General features: G+C 45.9%; 1 protein-coding gene across 2 annotated transcripts in view; it reads left to right on the forward strand.

Moving 5' to 3' along the window:
* Positions 1-21,359, forward strand: part of TCF20 (transcription factor 20) — a 325,469-nt gene that overhangs the window by 89,435 nt on the left and 214,675 nt on the right. For both annotated transcript variants that reach the window (XR_014225560.1, XM_082265222.1), the window contains exon 2: positions 87-5,469. Coding sequence is in view for 1 of the 2 variants with exons in the window: in XM_082265222.1 (XP_082121348.1) it covers positions 106-5,469 (5,364 nt within the window). In the remaining variant the exon portion in view is untranslated. The remainder of the gene's footprint in view (positions 1-86; positions 5,470-21,359) is intronic.

Raw genomic sequence — 21,359 nt, forward strand, 5'->3', positions numbered from 1 at the left:
TTGAGCAGTATGGATTTGAAATATTTACTTAACTGAATGTGATTTTAATATTTGAAACTTTTCAAATGAATTAATCTGTTTTACAGGGAGGAGGAACGATAAGCCATGCAGTCCTTCCGAGAACAAAGCAGTTACCATGGCAGTCAACAAACCTACCCACCAGAAGCTCATGGTCCTTCAAGGATAGAAGAATATAGCCCTAGACAGCAGGCACAGATGTTTCAAGGTAGCTTTGGAGGACGCAGAGGAACCACAGGCACCCCTTCTGCAGTGACTCCAGGAGAAAATTCCAGCTTACAGAGTTACCAAACTTATCGTAAAGATTCTGGAGACTTCTATTACTTAGGCAACAAGGAAGGAAGTGCAACTGGGAGCCAGACACCCCAGCGTCGACCTTCAGGACCTGTGCAGAATTATGGACCTCCACAAGGAAGTAATAGTAGTGGCAGCACAGGCTTTGGAACTCATTATGGAAGGGAGGGGCATCACAGTCAATTTTCAGGTCAGAATTCAACAACTGCCAGCATTTCCCAATACTCACAGGATTTTCCAGGATCGTTTTCTCCTAGTGGAGGCCAGTATCCATCTCATGTTCCTACCCAACAGCTAAGACAACAGCTTTATCAGTCACATCACCCCATTTCTCAGTCTGCCAACACATCTGCATCTACTGGGGCATCACATCTGCAGCAAATGCAGCGCTCTGCTTCAATTAGTTCTTCGGTTGGATACCCGCTAAGAATGGGTCAGTATGGACAACATTATCAGTCTTCTGCAGGGTCTTCTACTTCCTATCCCTCTCAGAGGTTTGGACAATCTGGAACAAACTATGAGGGCTACAGCCCAGGGGGTACAAACTCTCCATATGAGAGTCCTATATCCGGATCATCATATGGCACTCAACAGCAAGGGTTTAGTAGCTACAGTCAGCATTTTAAAAACTTTGAAACAACTAAAATACCCCCGGGGGGGAGTCAAGGACAGCAACCGCAGAATCCTCATGCAATGCAGTTCTCAAACTCTTCTAAATTATTAACACAAAGCCAAGCTGGACAATTTAACCAGTCTGAAGTTCCTGTGAGATCACCTATGCAGTTCCAGCAGAATTTCAGCCCCATATCCAATCCATCTCCGGCTGCTTCAGTTGTGCAATCACCAGGCTGCAGTTCAACACCCTCCCCTTTAATGACTAGCGGGGAAAATCTTCAGTGCAGTCAAGGAAGTGTACAACACCCATCCAGAAACCGTATATTGCCAATGATGCCCCAGCTGAGCCCTAACACACAGATTGGGAATTATAAGGGTTTTGGAGTGGAAGGTCACCCAGATAAACGTTTAACAGATCCTGGTCTTAGTAGCCTTAGTGCACTCAGTAGCCAAGTAGCTAACTTGCCTAACACCGTTCAGCATATGTTACTTTCTGATGCTCTAGCACCTAATAAGAAGGGGTCTAAACGAACTTCTAGGAAGACGGACAGCTGTGCCAACTCAGAAACGTCATCCCAAGCTGAAGAACAGCTAAAGTCTCCTATGACAACAGAGTCTTTGGATGGCAGCTGCTGTAGTAGTTCAGGAGATCCAGGCGAAAGGGTAAGGCAGCTTAGTGGTCAGAGCACCAGCTCAGAAGCTGGTTATAAGGGACCTCCTTCAGAAAAACCAGCATCACCTGTACAGAGTTGGCAGAGTGAACCTTCAGAAAAGACAGCAGATCAGGAACCTGACACGGTTCCTGAACCTGCAGAGTCTTTTCAGGAAGTTCCAAAGCCCAGTGAGAAGTCAGTTGGGGTTATTGTTTCAATGGAAACAGTGACAAACCGGTTAGAGAAGGTAGTTGATGAAGTACCAAAGCAAGTTGATGTTGATACAACAGTAGAGTCTAACTTGCCTAAAACAACTGAGGAAACTGAAAACAGTTGTCCTAACAGCCAAAATGGAGAATCCAGTGCTTGTGATTCTGTGTCTGCTACAACAACCATTGTATCCCAAACCGAATCATCTAGATCTCCTGTTAGTGCTGGGTTTGGTATAAAAGAAGCACCCACAAATACCAAACATATCACAAATTTGCCCCAAAACGCCAAAAGTTCAGACAGTGGAAATTTTGGCACTCAAAGTGATCGAAAACCTGGAAGAAATGAGAAGTTTCCCAGTTTATTACAAGAGGTCTTGCAAGGCCATCATCAGCAGGAAGGAAGATATGCTAGAAGCATGCAAGAACACCCAGCAGGTGTAGGAAATTCGGAGGTAGTATTGCGATCCAATGTTCTTACTAGCCAGGCAAATGAGCAGTCTAATCGCAACATTCTTGGGAAAAATTCAGCACCTCATTTAGAAGCCCCACACTGGGGTCAGTGGGAAAGGAAATCCACTACAGAAGCAAAACCGACAAATCTAGATTTTTCTACAGCCAGAAAGTTTGAGACAGATGTGCCAGCCTCTTCCCAGGAACAGAGTAGTGGTCCCTCCGAAAGAAGGTCTGTTATTTGTGACATTTCCCCATTAAGGCAAATTGTGCGTGAACCCAGTAGCTCTCATCTTCTTAGCACTGCACAAGAGAGGCCACCAGATGGCAGACCTGGACAGTCAGTTATCCTACCTAGTGGAATGCTAACTTTGGAAAAATCCAATTGCTTAGGTAGTATAGCCAAATTAGAAGATGTTGAATCCCCAAAAATGCACAGAAAGCGAACAGGAGAGCACTGCTTGTCATACAGCACCAAAGATACTGTTAGGGGAAGTGCCAGTCCAAGATCTATGACATATGATCCAAACCAGGATTATAGTTCCCATAATAGCCGGGCGTCGAATCCTAAAAGAGGGACTGGAAGAGTGGGCTCTAGAGGGAGATCACCCGCACAAACTCAGGATCACAGTGATAAACTGAAAATGTCTCCAGGAAGAAGTCGAGGTCCAACAGATATTTCTCACATGAATCCAACTGTGTGTCTTTCAGAGCGAGCGAGCAGAGAAGCTTTATACTCTGCTTTTTTTCAGAATACAGATGGCTCTACCTTAGGTTACCATACAAATTCTAGATCAAGTTCCTATGGGGAGCCTCATCCAGCTTTCACGTCTCCTTTACATTACAAAAGACAGATGTACCAACAAGAAGATTATAAAGAATGGCTGGGAAGTTCAGCCCAGGCTATACTGTCAGCCTCACAACATCGTCAAGAATTGCAGAGGAAAAGTCCCAGACAGGAATCGTTCCATGTTTGCAGTCCAGGTAGAAATGAAAACGAGGGGATGGGTTATAGTCAGGCAAGTTCATACCATGAACCCAGCAACATAGACTATAGTCGACAGCTACGCATGAGTGAAGGCACTCCATCTAATATGATAAATGTAGAGATGAAACGAAATAGCCAGAAGACTCCTCCTGGAGACTCTCCTAGCTGGCATTTGGGTCACCAAGCTTCTTTAGCAAAGAAAATAGGATCTCCTGTAGTTGCAAATCAAAAGCCATTCAGTCCAAACAGGGAATCTGACCCACATAGTAGCAGATCTGTAGAATCAACTGAGCTTCCCCAACAAGGTTGCAGTGTGCATCGGCCAATTGGCCCTGAGGAAGTATTACACCACAACCCACTAATTATGAGAAGAAGAGTACGCTCCTTTATTTCTCCAATACCCAGCAAGAGACAGTTTCCTGATGATAAAGGAAGATCTCCTCATGTTACTTCAAAAGATGGTCATGAAAAAATACCTGCTGCACATGTGGTGTCATTGGATGCCGACACTGGGTTTTCAGTCATGAGTGAAGAGTCAACCAAATCTACTTCTGAACAAAGAAGTCCCACTGCAGTGTCATTATCAAGTCCAACAAAAACAAAAATTCTGCCTCCTCGCAAGGGAAGGGGTCTCAAGCTTGAAGCTATAGTTCAAAAAATTACATCTCCTAATATTCGTCGAATTACAACTCCATGCATGTCAGAAGGTTCCATTGAACCTGTAACACTTGATGATATTTTATCCCTAAAGGGCAAGGGACAAGAGGGGGGCAATGGAGCTATGCAGGAGTTGACAGAAAGAACTGTTAATGATCTTCCAAGTATTTCCTGCAATGATGAGATAAAAATAAAGGGCCTTTCACCCAAGTCCATGGATGTGTGGACTGTCCATGATGATAAACAAATTAAAAAGGAAATGGATGAACACTCATTTGAAAACAAAGAACTGCCACAAAGTTCAAGCATCATACAGTCCTCAGCAAATCACTTTATAAACACAAAAGGAGATTCTCCGGCATTTGAATCAAAATGCCCTTTACAACAAGTTCAGCAGTGCGAATTGGGAGATAAAGATAAGCTTGCAGGTGGACTTTGTCCTGTTGTTCCTAAACAGGATGTTGTACCTCCAAAAGGATATTTTCCTTCTGGAAAAAAGAAAGGTCGTCCTGTTGGAAGTGTTAATAAGCAAAAAAAACAGCTTCAACAGCAGCAGGCTCAGCAACAGCTGCAGGAACAGCAGGCTATGCCAACTATTGCAGGTGGATTACCATCTCCTATCCCTGCTCCTCCTCCACAGGAAGTTCTGCAAGTGTCAGAGCAGCAGTTTGAGTCCGAGCCTAAACCAAAAAGAAGACGTAGAGAGAGGAGGAAAGCAGCAGGATCAACAAGGAGAAGAAGAGGTAGGCAAACTGCCCCTATAGTCGTCCCCTTGGAACCAGAGATCAAATTAAAATATGCCAGCCAATCTATCGATAAAACTGAGACCAAAGCCAAGTCTTTCTTTCCCTATATTCATGTGGAAAACAAAGAAGAATTAGGCTTGTCTTGTGTTATTATTAATGCTGAAGATGAAGAACAGCGGTGGAAAAAATTGACATCAGTACGCAAGGGCCAGAGGTCCACATCACCACAACCTACCGAAAGTAAAGCTCTTCCAGTCTCAAGCTTTATGGTACAGGGACCAGTTGTTACAGAGTCTGCATCTGTAGGACATCTTGTTTGTTGCTTTTGTGGCAAGTGGGCTAACTACAAGAACCTTGGAGATTTGTTTGGTCCGTTTTACACCCAGGAATATGCATCTACACTATCCAAGAACCCACCGCCCAAAAGATCTGTGGAAACCCCTAAGAAAGTCAAAGTTAGGCACAAGGATGCTTCAGATGGCTCAAAATCTGATTCAGACGAAGATGATGAACCTCAGCAAGTGAGGGAGCAACGGAGCTTACCTGCTCATCCCCGTTTTAAACGTCGAAATCGTTCAGGAGACTGTGCCTCATCTAGACATGCTGTACCATCACGCAGAAAGACCACTGACTCTTGTGAACTGAATTCATTGGACTCTAGTGGAACATCCACTGCAGAAGGAGTTTCTGACCAAGGTTTTCAGATTCCCCAACTACCTCTTGACAGCAATGAATTCTGGATGCATGAAGGATGTGTCCTCTGGGCCAATGGTGTCTACTTAGTCTGTGGCCGATTGTATGGTTTGCAAGAGGCTCTTGACATTGCCAGAGAAATGGTAAGTTGAGAGAAATTCTTATATAATAACTAGACGCACCACAAGGATTTACAGTAGAATTCTATTCCAGTTATGTATGCATTCAAATAAGGAGTGTTTAATGCAGTTTATGTAATTTGTAATGCAATTAGTGTAGTCTGAATTTGCCCTCACCTCCTTCCAGGCAATGAACTGTAGACCAGTCAGATTTTTTGGTTTGATTGCAGTGTTGTCAGCACTAGGAGCTTGTGTAGACTGCTTACAGAAGGAAAAGTATATAAGGATCAGTTATGATGTTGTCTCAGTCGAATAAGCAAACGTGAAACATTGGCTGCTGAAATGTTTCAGTACGATATATTGAGGTCACTGGCTATGTATTAGAGGATGTACGATTTACAAAACTAGTGAAAAGCTTGGATGTTTGGGGGGGTAAAGGAAAGTTAACATCTTTAACTGATTGTAGGTGTTGGTTGAAGTTCTACGTTTGTGCCTAGGTGAGGACGTTTGTGTCAGTTAAGGATGTGTTCTTTTTTTTATAGTAGCTCAGACTTAGGAATGTATATTGATCATGTGTCTTATAATTCTAAATTCATAATTCCGTTTTTTTTTACCTAACAAATGTTTATTTTCAATGACAAAACCCCTTCTCGTATTTAGCCAGAAGCTGGCCAAATGGCCAGCTTCTGACGAAGGGGCATTACTTAAACAGTCTGCTGATTGACATCTAATTGGCGCTCTCAGCGTTCTGGCTAAATACGAGAAGGGGTTTTGTCAGAACCGGTGTGTTCTGCCTGGGGGGAGGGGAGGCAGAGTTCCCCTGTCAGAATACAATAACTGTGCGGGAGATTGCTGCACTAACATTGTTAGTTAGTACAGCAAGCTCTTTGCAAGCTTCTGAGGTTTTTTTTTTTTTTCGTTCAGCCTGCTAGGTTGAATGGGAAAAAAAACTGCTTGTGTGTACTCGGCTTCAGCCACTGATTGGCTGCCCGCAATTTTGTTATTTTTAGGTATACATTGGATATATAACTGGTGCCCCAGATTTCATGTGCTGTGCTTAAAGCTCGGAAGGAGTGGAGAGGAGATTTCAGGTGCGCAGGCATGGCCAGGGCAAGGCACAGATGGAGTTGCCCCCCTTAGCACAGAACTTAAGACAAAAAAAGGTTCCAGCACCTGTCAGTCATCTCCTTACCCCCCCAAATGGTATGAATCTGCTATTTGTACTCCTCTTCCACCCCCCCCCCCCAATTAGATCTTACCTGGGAGATAACACCCTTTCCCCCTTCCTTCACATCAGCAGTTGCATTGATCTCCTAATCCTCTCCAGAGATCAGAGCTCAGGTTCTTTGTTCCTCTCTGCAGCAGAGGAGGAATGGTGGTTGTGGCAATGAGCACCCCCCCCCCTCCCTCGGTCCCCTGGCTCTAGATGGCATGGATTGGCGGCTCTGCCTCCAGTGCCTGCTCTCCTTCCCTCCGCCCCCTTCTATGGCCGACCCCCGCCATGCTACTGGAGCAGTTTGCTCATTGCTGAGAAAACCAAACATCCCAACCGGCAAATTCATATCAGGGAGGAGGCACTCCGTGCCCCCCCTCCCCCCACCAACTTAACACAACTAGAGGGTAAAAATGAAATAGAATCAGTATACAGAGGTTTACTTCTTCTAAGAGGGACACTCTAACCACCATGACCACTTCAGTGATTTCAAGTGGTCATGGTGGTAGGAGTCAGAAACACTGCACATGCTGGGATACTTACAATTATGGTTTACTGCTGGTGGGTACTGTTGGCGGGTACTACTCTTGGGTAATGCTGTCTCCTCTGAGACACACGATCAACGGAGTGTGAGCAGCGGCACAGGAGGAAGCATGCAGAGCCAATGCTTCACGTATCTCTCCTCTCACAGACATTTAATATCACTCCACCTGTGACAGGATGGAACCAGAACTATACAGGAAGCATCGGCTCTGTTTTGACAGCTGACAGCCGAAATGTCAGGGAGCCGCATTTCGCAGGGACTTGGGGTGTCTGGAAAACACTGAAGCTCGGCTGCTCCAGCAATACCCTGTAAAGGACGGCAGCAGGTGCAGTGTGGTTGTCGTGCCGCCAGGAACTCCCTAGCTTTACTGCACTCTGCTGGCCACTTGTTTCTCCCACCGTAACAGTATATGCCATGCCACTCTCTTCCTGCTCCATCTAGGTCGTCGTCATCACCGCTGCTAATCACATTCCCCATGATGCTCGACTTGCAATTGCAGATGATGGATTTGTTACTGATAAAGCCCAGGACCAGACCTGATTTCTAGGTGCCATGGCGACCTGCGCCTGGGGTTTGTCGAGCCCTGCCGTAAGCTTTCTTTGCGTAAAGAAATGCACCAATGACTATCTTGGCATTAACCCCTTCTGCAGAGTCTTTTGGCTGCTTTGAGCTGTGCAATCAGCTTTTTACTGTAAACGTTTTTGTAGAAGGAGGGAGCCAAAGTGGAATGCACAAAAGCAGGGAAATCACAGCAAATAAATATGGCAGGACACTGACAGCACTAGTATTACAGTGGCAAAAATAATTATTTGATCCCCTACAGATTTTGTAAGTTTGCCCTTCTTACAAAGAAATATTTCTCTATCGTTCATTGACAGACGCTGCTCCATATTCTTCTTTACCATTGGGTTATGCTGCTCTCTACAGGAGTAGGGCACTAGGCAGGAAAAATCTTTACCACGCCTATGGGGTAGTCCCTGGGGGTATACACCCACTCACTCTGCTATAGGCATTGTTTTTTTTTGCCTAGTCAGGAGTAAAGACCTAGTTCCCTGCTGAGGATGCCACCATTTTCTTGTAGATCAGCTGTGCAAGTTTCGGCAGCCTTTTTTTTTTTTTTTTTTTTTGTAGTTTCCCATTGAAATGCATTGGGCGGCTATTTTGTTGTGGTCTCCCCATTGAAATGCATTTGGCGGTCATTTTCTCGGAGCCCGAGAACGCTGTAAAGCGGTGAGTGGCAATGCTTTAACCATGGTGCTGACCCAGGTACTTTCTCTTCCTGTTGGCATCATTTTCTGAACACTTTAGATTGGCTTTGCTCTTCCTAATATTGGGCAGTGGTGAGTCTTTTGGGGTCCCTGTAAGTCACTAGCTCACTCTGCTATATCGAAGTTTAGTGTGCTGGGACTTACTGTTGGTGCAGCGGTGTGGGGCAGTTTTTTGCAGTATTCTTTAAAGTGACACTGCGATGTCCCCGGGTTAACATGGAGGCCCAGGAGCAAGTATTACCTACTGATCCCCTCTTTGGTGTTGCGGGGATCTCTGAGTGGCAACCCTTGTCTGCCTTAACAGCGGTTATGGAAAACCTGGTGTCAAAAGTTCATATGGTTCTAAAAAAGAGGACTAGTAAAAAGCCCCCACTGCCCTCACCTGCCTCATCTGTATCCTCAGATTCCGCCACGGACACAAGTCATCCTGAGGGATTTGTGTCATTGCACTCTGATGGCGAGGATGAAATATCCTCATCTGCAGCTGCGCTAGAAAATGCGCTGGTGGAGGCACTTGGTGTCAGTGCGGGAAGCACTCTAAAAATTGCAGATGACTCTACAGCATCAGGGATGCAGGTGTCTTTCGGCACACGCAAATCCCCGAAGTCGGACAAGTGGGGGCGCCTTAAACACGTTAGTGGTGCCGAAGCGCTTCAAGAGGCGCTATCCCTTTGCGGACACTGGTCAAAAAACTGTCCGTTCCACTGAAGGTGGACCATCTGGTCTCCAGACTAAACAAATCTACTGTGGTCCCGGTGGAGGAGTCTCCAGTCTTTACATAGTTACATAGTTTACATGAGGTTGAAAAAAGACAGTCCATCCAGTTCAACCTATGATGCGTGTGTGTGTTTGCTTTTAACTGTACATTGTATACCCCTGTATGTTGTCCATCTAATAGTTTTTTGAAACTATCAATGCTCCCTGCTGATACGACTGCTTGTGGAAGAGAATTCCACATCCTTACCGCTCTTACAGTGAAGAACCCCTTACGCACTTTAAGGTTAAACCGCCTTTCCTCTAGTTTTAGTGAGTGGCCACTAGGCTTGTGACGGTATCAGATTTTCATGCTGCGATTAATTGATTAAGGTTTTGCCACGGTATACGGTATTATCACGGTATTCTATTATTAAATTTAAATTATTAAATTTCCACCTCACTTCAATTTCATTGCTGAATTTAGGGGCTTTGGTTCACTTATGCACATTATTATATAGTCAGTCAGTACAGACTCTGTGAACCAAGCCTAAAATAGGTCATCAAGCAGTGTCTGGCCTAACTGGTGATAACTGGTCCTGGCGCTCGGCTCCGATCCGATGGCCTGGTCATTAAGAGGGCAAATCCTTGTGGTCAAGAAGTGCTTAAACCTGAAGGAGGTGTTGTTTATAAATGACTTTACTATTGCTTTAGGCCTGGTTCACATGTATGCGGGTTGGTGGTTCACATGTATGCGGGTTGGCGGCCCACATTTGCACAGGCATAGCAGCCCATTGATTTGAACGGGCTGCTATGCCCTCATTTTCCGCAGAAAAAAGGTGCATGCAGCATTTTTTTAAAATTCAGTGGCCTTGAAATCCATCCTGCTTTTGCACCATGCGACTTACCTGCAGTTCCTGCTCTGGCAAGCTTTCTGCATTTTTTGTATACGTGGGCACGGCATTTAAAAACAGTTTGCGTGTGCAGCAACGGCAGGTAAGTCGCATGGTGCAAAAGAAGGATGGATTTCATGGCCACTGCATTTTTTTAAATTCTGCATGCACCTTTTTTCAGCTGAAAACGCAGGCATAGCAGCTCAAGCCCATTCACATCAATGGGCTGCTATGCCTGTGCAAATGTGGGCCCCCAACCCGCATACATGTGAACCAGGCCTAAAGCAATAGTAAAGTCATTAATTGGTTAAACCTGCAGGAGGACCGGTGTTTTTATCTATTAATGACTTTACTATTGCTTTAGGCCTGGTTCACATGTATGCGGGTTGGGGGCCCACATTTGCACAGGCATAGCAGCCCATTGATGTGAATGGGCTTGAGCTGCTATGCCTGCGTTTTCAGCTAAAAAAAGGTGCATGCAGAATTTAAAAAAATGCAGTGGCCATGAAATCCATCCTTCTTTTGCACCATGCGACTTACCTGCCGTTGCTGCACACGCAAACTGTTTATTTTTAAATGCCGTGCCCATGTATACAAAAAATGCAGAAAGCTTGCCAGAGCAGGAACTGCAGGTAGGTCGCATGGTGCAAAAGCAGGATGGATTTCAAGGCCACTGAATTTTAAAAAAATGCTGCATGCACCTTTTTTCTGCGGAAAATGAGGGCATAGCAGCCCGTTCAAATCAATGGGCTGCTATGCCTGTGCAAATGTGGGCCGCCAACCCGCATACATGTGAACCGCCAACCCGCACACATGTGAACCAGGCCTAAAGCAATAGTAAAGTCATTAATAGATAAAAACACCGGTCCTCCTGCAGGTTTAACCACTTCTGGATCGCAAGGATTTGCCCCTTTAAAGACCAGGCCATCGGATCAGAGCGCCAGGACCAGTCATCACCAGGTAGGCCAGACACTGCTTGATGGCTATATAATAATGTAATGTGGGCTGCTATGCGTGTGTGTGTGTGTGTGTGTGTATGTATGTATGTATGTATGTATGTATGTATGTATATATATATATATATATATATATATATATATATATATATATATATATATATATATATATATGTAACAAAAAAAAAAAAAAAAATTGGGATAACTTTACTGTTACGTTTTTTTTTTTTTTTTTTTTTATTCATTAAAGTCTAATCATTGCGTTTGAAAGACTGCTGCGCAAATACAGTGTGACATAAAATATTACAACAATCGCCATTTTATTCTGTAGGGTCTCTGCTAAAAAAATATATAAAATGTTTGGGGGTTCTAAGTACTTTTCTAGCAAAAATAAAACTGATTTTAACTTGCAAGCAACAAGTGTCAGAAAAAGATCCAGTCTTTAAGAGGTTAAACTTCCTTTCTCCCTGGCAGAGGGAAGGAAAAGATACAATGTAATAATTTTTGTTTATAGTTAGGAGACTTAATGCTGATAGGTGTTAGCTGTGTGAGTGAATGAGTCATCCAGCTCACTGAAATGTATCAATTCACAAGTCAGGCAGACTTGACAGAGAAACTCGGTATTTTAAAAATGCCACAATAACAATACCGTGGCTATGCAATACCGCGATATATCGAATTACCGAAAACCGGCATATGTCTAGTTGCCACGTGTCTTATTGTATCTCCTTTCTCTGAATAGTTTGTTCCTTATGCTCGGGTCACCAGTACAGTATTTGTACATTGATATCATATCCCCCCTCAATCATCTTTTCTCCAGAGAGAAAAGGTTCAGTGCTTGTAGTCTTTCCTCATAGCTGATGTCCTCCATTCCCCTAATCATTTTTGTTGCCCTCCTCTGGACTTTCTCCAGTTCCAGCACATCCTTCCTGAGGACCGGTGCCCAGAACTGGACAGCATACTCCAGATGTGGCCGGACCAGAGTCTTGTAGAGTGGGAGAATAATCTCTTTATTTCTGGAGTAAATCCCCTTTTTTATACATCCCAGTATTCTGTTGGCTTTGCGGCGGCTTGGCATTGCATGCCACTGCCAAGCTTGTTGTCTACCAGTACCCCCAAGTCCTTTTCCATCCTAGACTCACCCTGAGGGTTCCCCCCTAGTGAGTAGCTTGCTTTCTGGTTTCTGGCCCCCAAGTGCATTACTTTACATTTTTCAACATTAAACCTCATCTGCCATGTAGTTGCCCACCCCATTATTTTGTTCAGGTCTGCTTGCAAGGTTTCCACATCCTGCATAGAAGATATTGGCATGCCTAGTTTAGTATCATCTGCAAATACTGAGATTGTACTAGATATCCCCTCCTCTAGATCATTTATGAATGAATTAAACAGGATTGGTCCCAGGACAGAACCCTGGGGGACCCCACTTTCCACACCCGCCCAATCCGAGTACTCCCCATTAATCACCACCCTCTTTACTCTCCCCTGGAGCCAGTTCACTATCCAGGTACTCACCTTATGGTCCATACCTACCTTCCTTAGTTTGTACAGTAATCGTTTGTAGGGAACGGTGTCAAAGGCCTTTGCAAAGTCCAGATACACCACATCCACAGGCTTTCCTTTATCTAGGTGGCAGCTCACTTCATCATAGAAGGTTAATAGATTGGTTTGGCACGAACAATTTTTCATGAATCCATGCTGATTACTACTTATAATACCGTTTTCATTACTAAAGTCTTGTATGTGGTCCCTTAACATCCTCTCTAAAATTTTGCAGACTACTGATGTAAGGCTGACCGGCCTATAGTTACCCGGGATATATCTCGGCCCCTTTTTAAATATTGGTACCACGTTGGCTTTTTTCCAATCAGCTGGCACCATACCCGTCTGTAAACTATCCTTAAAGATCAAGAATAATGGTCTGGCAATCACCTGGCTGAGCTCATTAAGAACCCTCGGGTGCAAGCCATCCGGTCCCCGGGATTTATTTATGTTAAGTTTCTCTAGTTTAGCTCTAAGTCTATCTTCTGTTAGCCATGGCGGCACTTCCTGAGGAGTATTATTTAGTTCGGCCTTACAAGCTGGGTTCGTGTAGCCCCCCGATTCCTTTGTGAAGACTGAAGAGAAGAAATTATTTAACACTTCCGCCTTTTCTCTGTCCTCAGTGGCCATATTTCCTTTATTATCTTTTATGGGGCCAATGTGTTCTGGCCTCGCTTTCCTACTATTTATATACTTAAAGAACTTCTTGGGATTCTTTTTACTCTCCTCCGCTATATGTCTCTCGTGTTCTATTTTAGCCGCCCTGATTTCATCTTTACATTTCTTATTACACTCTTTGTAATGCTTAAATGCTGCCAATGACCCCTCAGTCTTGTATTTTTGGAAGGCCTTTTCTTTAGCACTAATATACATTTTTATGTTGGAGTTTAGCCACCCAGGGTTTCGTTTTGCTCTTTTAAATTTATTTCCCTTTGGAATGCACTGGCCAATCCCCTTGTTAAGTATGCTCTTGAAGTACTCCCATTTTTCCTCCGTGTTCTTTGTTCCCAGGGTTCTATCCCATTTGATATTTTCTAGCAGCGAGCGCAGTTTAGGGAAATTGGCTCTTTTGGAATTCAGTGTCCTTTATATTACCCTTGTGTTTCCTATTACTGTAATTAATACTGAAACCAATTGATCTATGGTCACTGTTCCCTAAGTTGTCCCGTATTTCTATATCCGTGAGCAGGTCTGTATTGTTGGTAATCAGTAGGTCAAGTACCGCATTGTTTCTTGTCGGTGCATTCACCATCTGACCCATGAAATTGTCCTGCAAAACATTTAGGAACTGCCTAGCCTTGGCTGAGTGCGCAGCTCCTTCTGCCCAGTCTATATCTGGACAATTAAAGTCCCCCATTATAATGACATTTCCCATCCTTGCTGCCAATCCTATTTGTAACATGAGGTCCGCCTCACCCTCCTCCCTCTAGTTGGGGGGCCTATAGCATACGCCCAATATTACCTTCCCCACCGTGCCTTCCCTTTGAAGCTCTACCCATAGGGATTCTGCCTCATCCATAGCTCCATTATTATCATCCCTCATATTTACCTGTATACTGTTCTTAATATACAGACATACCCCTCCCCCTTTTTTACCTTCTCTATCCCTGCGATAAAGGGAATACCCCTGAACGGTCGCCATCCAGTCATGAGAGCTGTCAAACCAAGTCTCAGTTATCCCCACAAAATCTAAGTCCTCCTCAAACATCAGCAGCTCCAGCTCTCCCATCTTGTTGGCCAAGCTTCTGGCATTGGTATACAAACCTCTTAATTTTGATCGGTTACATATATCCTCATTTGTTGTTGTTAGGCTGCTCTCTTGATTTTTCCCCATACCCACCCTTGGTTTAGGAGCTCCGAACATTCTACATCTGTACCCTCCCCCCCGTCACCTAGTTTAAAAGCCCCTCTAACTTTGTGGCCATCCTCTCACCCAGTACGGCTGCACCCTCCCCATTTAGGTGCAATCCGTCCCTACCAAAGAGCCGGTGGCCGACTGAGAAGTTGGCCCAGTTCTCCAGGAACCCGAAACCCTCCTTACTACACCAGCTCCTCAGCCACTCGTTAACTTCCCTAATCTCCCGCTGCCTCTCTGGTGTGGCTCGAGGTACAGTTAGTATTTCGGAAAATACTACCTTGGAGGTCCTACTCCTCAACTTAGCGCCTAAGTCCCTGAAATCGTTTAGGACTCTCCATCTTCCTCTGCCTATGTCATTGGTACCCACGTGTACCATGACAGCTGGGTCTTCCCCAGCCCCACCCAATAATCTGTTCACCCGATCCGCGATGTGCCGAACCCGAGCGCCCGGCAAACAGACTGTTCGGCGCACACGGTCTTTGTCACAGATTACACTATCTGTCCTTCTAATAATTGAGTCCCCTACCACCAGCGCCTGTCTTTCCTTTCCCTTTCTCCCGGCCTCACTGGAGGAGTTCTTCCCCTGGCAGCTAGGGGAGTCGCTCTGCTCCAGCAATGCTGGTCCCTGGCTGGTTTCCCCAACATCACACAACGGGGCGTATCTATTGGGGTGCTCCAGCCCAGGATCAGCCTCCTTGCCTTGTCCCCTTCTACCCCTCCTAACTGTCACCCCTTTACTCTGCTCTGATGCCTGCACCTCCAACACTCCTCCCACCTCTGTGCAGACCCCTGTCTGCACCTGACTGGTACGATCCTGGCTCTCCTCCAGTATGGACATTCGTCTCAGTGTTGCCAGCCGCTTCCCTAGATTCAGGACATGAGCTTCCAGGGAAGCAACGTGCTTACATTTTGCGCATTTGTATTCGCCCTCGATCACATGTCTGAGGAACGCATAGATATCACAAGATGTACACCGAGTCGCATCTCCACACCCGCCGGGCATTTTACCTACTAATCTAATCTAATGGGGATTTAGTAATTTAAGTCTATCCTATGTGGCTATTTCCTGGCTTCCTAACGCTACCTTCTCACCCTCTGGTACTCCGCTACACTCGCTTGACACTCAGTTGCACAACACTCACAATCTCACAGCCCGGTCAGTCTCACGACACTCCCAGTCGCACCACCCGGTCAGTCGCACAACACTCCTGTCGCGCACACACTCAGTCTCACAGCCCGGTTCAGTTGCACCACACTCACAATCGCACAGCCGGTCAGTCGCACAACACTCTGTTGCCCAACACTCAGTTGCACAGCCCAGTCAGTCGCAAGGACACTACCCAGTCGCAAGGACACTACCCAGTCGCAAGGACACTCCCCAGTCGCAAGGACACTCCCCAGGTACTCACAGAGCCTCAGTGTTCAACCTCAGTCACCAGTCCTGTGTGTGTGTGTGTCCCTTTAAGCCTGACACTTGCTTAGGCTCCTGCGGACCCTGTGGATAGAGGGATTGAGACTGTCCTGTCACTTACATGTGATAGCGGGCTCAATACTTAGACCGGTCTTCGCTATCACTCTGGTGTCCCAGACCATAACGGAATGGGCAAAGTTACTAAAAAGTGATTAGGAAGCAGAACAACTTTGTCTGGGCCTAGCAGAACTAACGGACCAAATGGTCCAAGTCTTACTAGACATATGTGATGCATCTTTAGATGCGGCCCCCCCTTGCAGCTTGAGTATCCGTGATAGGGGTAACCATTAGACTCATGGTGAGGCTAAAAAGCTTGTCTGCAGACTAGGCTTCTAAAAAGGCTCTGTCAGATCTCCCCTTTACAGGGGACCGCCTATTTGGTTCTTCGTTGGATGAACTTATCAAAGGGCTTACAGGTGGGAAGAGTACTCCTCTTCCTCAATCCACGTCAGACGGGACCCTTATTTTTCAGCACACAGTCTGCCCTTTCCTGCCTCCGGCACGCAGGAGAAAGGCTCTAAGCCATTTAGATTGTCTGGGGGTGCCAAGAAGATGTGGTCGGGTAAGCCGAGAGCAGGACCCAACAGATCTGCAGACAAGTTCCCTTCTACGTGATAGGGGCGCCCTCACCCGTAACTGGGGTGGGGGACGTCATCCGTTTTTACGCTTGATGTCAGCATTTTTTTTTTTACTTTACTGTAGGAGAAGAGCATTATCAATATGTGGCGTTACCCTTTAGTTTAGCTTCCGCTCCCAGGGTCTTCACCAAAGTGCTGGCTCTGGTATTGGCATTACTGCGACAATGGGGGATTGCAGTATGTGACGAGACCCTTGCTCGCTCGCTTCCGCTCTCCCGACACTCCTCTGCTTCTAGTGAGTCAGCTTTCAGATCGCAACGTCTGATGGTTCGGTCAACCAAGGCTCCGGGATCGAACTACAGCTATGTGCCGTTCGGAATCCATTAGAACAAACACCAGGCAGGCTGTATGTAAGTTCAAACAGGAAGACAAATTATTGGTAGTACACAACACACTTTTATACAGAATTTGGAACATCAGAGCGAGATCAGGTCCCTCAGAGAAGCGGATCTCTCCTCGCTTCTGACCTGCATGCGTGCCCTGGGTCTCATGGTCTCGGCCTTCGAGGCCGTGCCATTTGCCCAGTTCCACACAAGAACCCTGTAAGCAGAGAATCTTGCCAGATGGGACAAGCAGCCTCTGTCTCTAGACGAGAGGATATCCCTAAGCCGCCTCACAAGGGAGGAACTGTTGTGGCGCCTGTCTCCCACCTTGACAAGGCAAGTCATTTCTGCCTCTATTGTGGACAATAACTACTGATGCCAGCCTGTCGGGCTCGGGGGGGGGGGGGGGGTGTCCTGGACACACTTTGTGGTCTCCTCCTGGTAGTTGCCTTCTTTCTGGAGTCCATTGGGTCCCGGGTCCCGTGCAGCGCCACCATTTTGCCATAGATGCTGCATTCCCAGCTTCAGTGCCCATGTTTGTGTAGTCAAATGGCCATGTTTTTGGTTTGCCACTTTCTTGTAGTCTGAGTGCGGTGATGTGCTGCGGTCGCCTCTAGTGTCAGTGCCAGTGCTTCTTCTTTCGTCGCAGTGTGGCAGGCTGTTTGGGGCTTTCCAGCTCTAGGGTGGTGAGTCTCTGTGGGCATACAATCCTTCCTCTGCTATACAGCGCCGTGGGTGCACTGATTCTTGTGGTGCTCTCGGGGAGGGGGTTCTGTTTTGAAAACATTTTCTTTGTTCATGGTGCGGCTCTGATTTAGGTATACATCGCTCGCTCTCAGGAGGCTAGGGGGCGAGCGTTCCCCGCTGAGAGAGAATGGTCAGCTGGTGTAAACACAGCTGACCGTTCTTCTCCTTTCTATATAGGATCACATGTCTCTTTGGGGGGACGGGGCTTTTGAAAAGACCATAGCTAGAATCATTCCCCTAGGCTCACATTTAACCCCTTGATCACCCATAATGTTAACCCCTTCCCTGCCAGTGTCATTATTACAGTAAGAATGCATATTTTTAGCACTGATTACTGTAGTAATGTCACTGGTCCCTCCAAAAGTTTAAAAAAATATCAGTCGGGGTCCGATCTGTCCGCCACAATGTCGCAGTCTTGCAAAAAATCGCAGATTGCCGCCATTACTAGTAAAAAAAACACAAAACAATAAAAATTACCTAAATCTTTCCCGTAGTTAGTAGATGCGATAAATTTTGCCCAAACCATCAAAATACGCTTATTGCGATTTTTTTTTTTTTATTACCAAAAATATGTAGCCGAAAACAAATTGGCCTAAAATGTTAAATGTTGATTGTTTCATTTTTTTGAAAGTCATATAGTAGAATGTGAAAAATATATATATTTTTTTTTTCAAAATTGTCGCTCTTTTTTTGTTTATAGCGCAAAAAATAAAATCGCACAGGTGATCAAATATCACCAAAAGAAAGCTCTATTTGTGGGAAAAAAGGACATCAATTTTATTAGGTACAGCGTTGCACGACCGCGCAGTTGTCTGTTAAAGTAACACAGTGCCGAATCGCAAAATAGGGCCTGGTCATGAAGGGGGCAAATCCTTCCGGTCTTAAAAAGTGGTTAACCATGTAGCCTCTTGAGCGTGTATCAGCACCTGATCCACTCCTCTAGTTTTAGTGAGTGGCTACGTGTCTTATTGTATTCCCTTTTCTCTGAATAGTTTGTTCCTTATGCTAGGGTCACCAGTACAGTATTTGTACATTGATATCATATCCCCCCTCAATCGTCTCTTCTCCAGAGAGTTATTAAGTTCAGTGCTTGTAGTCTTTCCTCATAGCTGATGTCCTCCATTCCCCTAATTATTTTTGTTGCCCTTCTCTGGACTCACTCCAGTTCCAGCACATCCTTCCTGAGGACCGGTGCCCAGAACTGGACAGCATACTCCAGATGTGGCTGGACCAGAGTCTTGTAGAGAGGGAGAATAATCTCTTTATTTCTGGAGTAAATCCCCTTTTTTATGCATCCCAGTATTCTTTTGGCTTTGCTTGCAGCCGCTTGGCATTGCATGCCACTGCCAAGCCTGTTGTCTACCAGTACCCCGAGGTCCTTTTCCACCTTAGACTCACCCAGAGGTTCCCCTCCTAGTGAGTAGTTTGCTTTCTGGTTTCTGGCACCCAAGTGCATTACTTTACATTTTTCAACATTAAACCTCATCTGCCATGTAGTTGTCCACCCCATTATTTTGTTCAGATCCGCTTGTATGGTTTCCACATCCTCCATAAAAGATATTGGCATGCTTAGTTTAGTATCATCCGCAAATACTGTGATTGTACTAGATATCCCCTCTCCTCTAGATCATTTATGAATAAATTAAACAGGATTGGCCCCAGGACAGAACCTTGGGGGACCCCACTTTCCACACCCACCCATTCCGAGTACTCCCCATTAATCACCAACCTGCACTCTCCTCTGGAGCCAGTTCTCTATCCAGGTACTCACCTTATGGTCCATACCTACCTTCCTTAGTTTGAACAGTAAGCGTTTGTGGGGAACAGTGTCAAAGGCCTTTGCAAAGTCCAGATACACCACATCCACAGGCTTACCTTTATCTAGGTGGCAGCTCACTTCATCATTGAATGTCAATAGATTGGTTTGGCAAGAACGATTTTTCATGATTACTACAAATACCATTTTTCATTACTAAAGTCTTGTATATGGTCCCTTAACATCCCCTCCAAAATCTTGCAGACTACTGTTAGGCTGACCGGCCTATAGTTACCTGGGATATATCTCAGCCCTTTGTTAAATATTGGTACCACGTTAGCTTTTTTCCAATCAGCTGGCACCATACCTAGGTCAATGTTGAGGCAGGTGTTTGCCATCACCTTGGTATCCCAGACCTTAACGGAATGGGCAAAATTTTTATTCAAGGATCTGGAAGGGTATCAACATCCTCCTGAGCTGGCGGATCAGTTGATCCAGGGGCTACAGTACATTTGTGATGTCTCCTTGGATGCGATCCCTTTGGCTAGCAGAGTATCTGTGACGGTCGTGATCCTTCGTTCATGATTTGGTTGAAGTACTGGTCGGCCGACCAGGCTTCTAAAAAGGTGCTGACTGATCTACCTTTTATAGGTGACTGTTTGCTCAGTGCCTCTATGGAGGAACTCATTAAGAGCCTTACGGGAAGATAAGAGTACCTTACTTTTCTCTTGCGTCCTCTGACAGTCGCCGCCCACTCATAGTCTTCACTACTGGGTACAGGAGTAAGCTAGGCAGAAGATTTTGTTAGAAACATTCACAAAAACTTTGCATAGACACCTACAGGGGGCTGTCCCTCTGGTCCAATACCCTCCTGCTAGCAGCATTCCCAATTCAGTTTGTCTTTTGCCTAGTTAGGAGTAGACAGGCTTCCCTTGGCTGGGGCTGCAGTCTCAGCCTTTTTATTCTTCTTCTTAATTTTTATTTCTGCAAAGTGATTTTTCTTTACACTTATAGCTTTTTATTTGTTCCTGCGCTTATTTAGACTTCAGAAGACTACAGCGTTTGCCAAGCTGGGAATCGCACTGGTTGTCCTAGAGCCTTACGGAATCCCAGCCTGCCATCGAGCGTTAGCACGCTATACGTATGCCCGGGCCTCGCAAAGGACCTGTCCCTGTCCTCAGGGACAAAGCCTGTGAAGTGGCTACTTCGCTGGGATGTCTCAACTGCAGTACGCCGCGTGTTGCTAGCGTTCTGTTCGGCTGACGACACCCTCACCCAGAGTGGGAGGCTTCCTGTCACAGAGCGGTACCCACGTTTTCGCTGGACTGGTGAGTACCATGCTACCCCTCTGTCTATGGCATTTTCTGTCGGGCGGTGTATATGGGGCCTCTGTTATGGGGATGGCAGTCTATGTGGAGTCTGTGATATCCCCCTCATGTCTGTCAGTACGTTTTCCCGTGTTTCTCTTCACAGTCCCTGCGGGGGCGCTATAGCAGTTCTGCCGCGGTGTGGGGGGGGGTTGCGGGGGTCCCTGAATCCCTTGTGGTGCTTGTGCAACGTTTTGGGGGTACAGACATGTTTGTGGGGGCCGCATCGGTGTAAAACCGCGGGGCGGCCATTTCAGGTGTGGGCAGGCTGTTTGGCCTCATTGTGAGGGCAGCAGCCATTTTCTGTAATGCTTTGGCGCCCTTTAGGGCGCCATCTTTAGTGTGGGCAATGTTTTTCCTCATGTGCTCGGCGGCCATTTTCTCTGAGCCTCCCCCATAGACTTACATTGGCAACCATTTTCTTGTGGCTCAGACCTATGTTCGGCCTCTAGTGGCGTGACATCATTTCCTCTTTCCAAGCACACAGATCGAGCTGGCAGTGTGGGTACAGTATAGACTCACTTCTGGGGGCTTTTTTTGCTATTTTTTTTCTGGTTTATATCTCTGCTGGCAGTTATTATCTTTCAGTGCTTTGTAGCACAGGCTAGACGCGCATTGCCGTGGGAACGACTGCTATTGCCGATT

The sequence above is a fragment of the Pelophylax lessonae genome (genome assembly GCF_965119305.1).
Source record: "Pelophylax lessonae genome assembly, chromosome: 8".
Taxonomy (NCBI): Eukaryota; Metazoa; Chordata; class Amphibia; order Anura; family Ranidae; genus Pelophylax; species Pelophylax lessonae.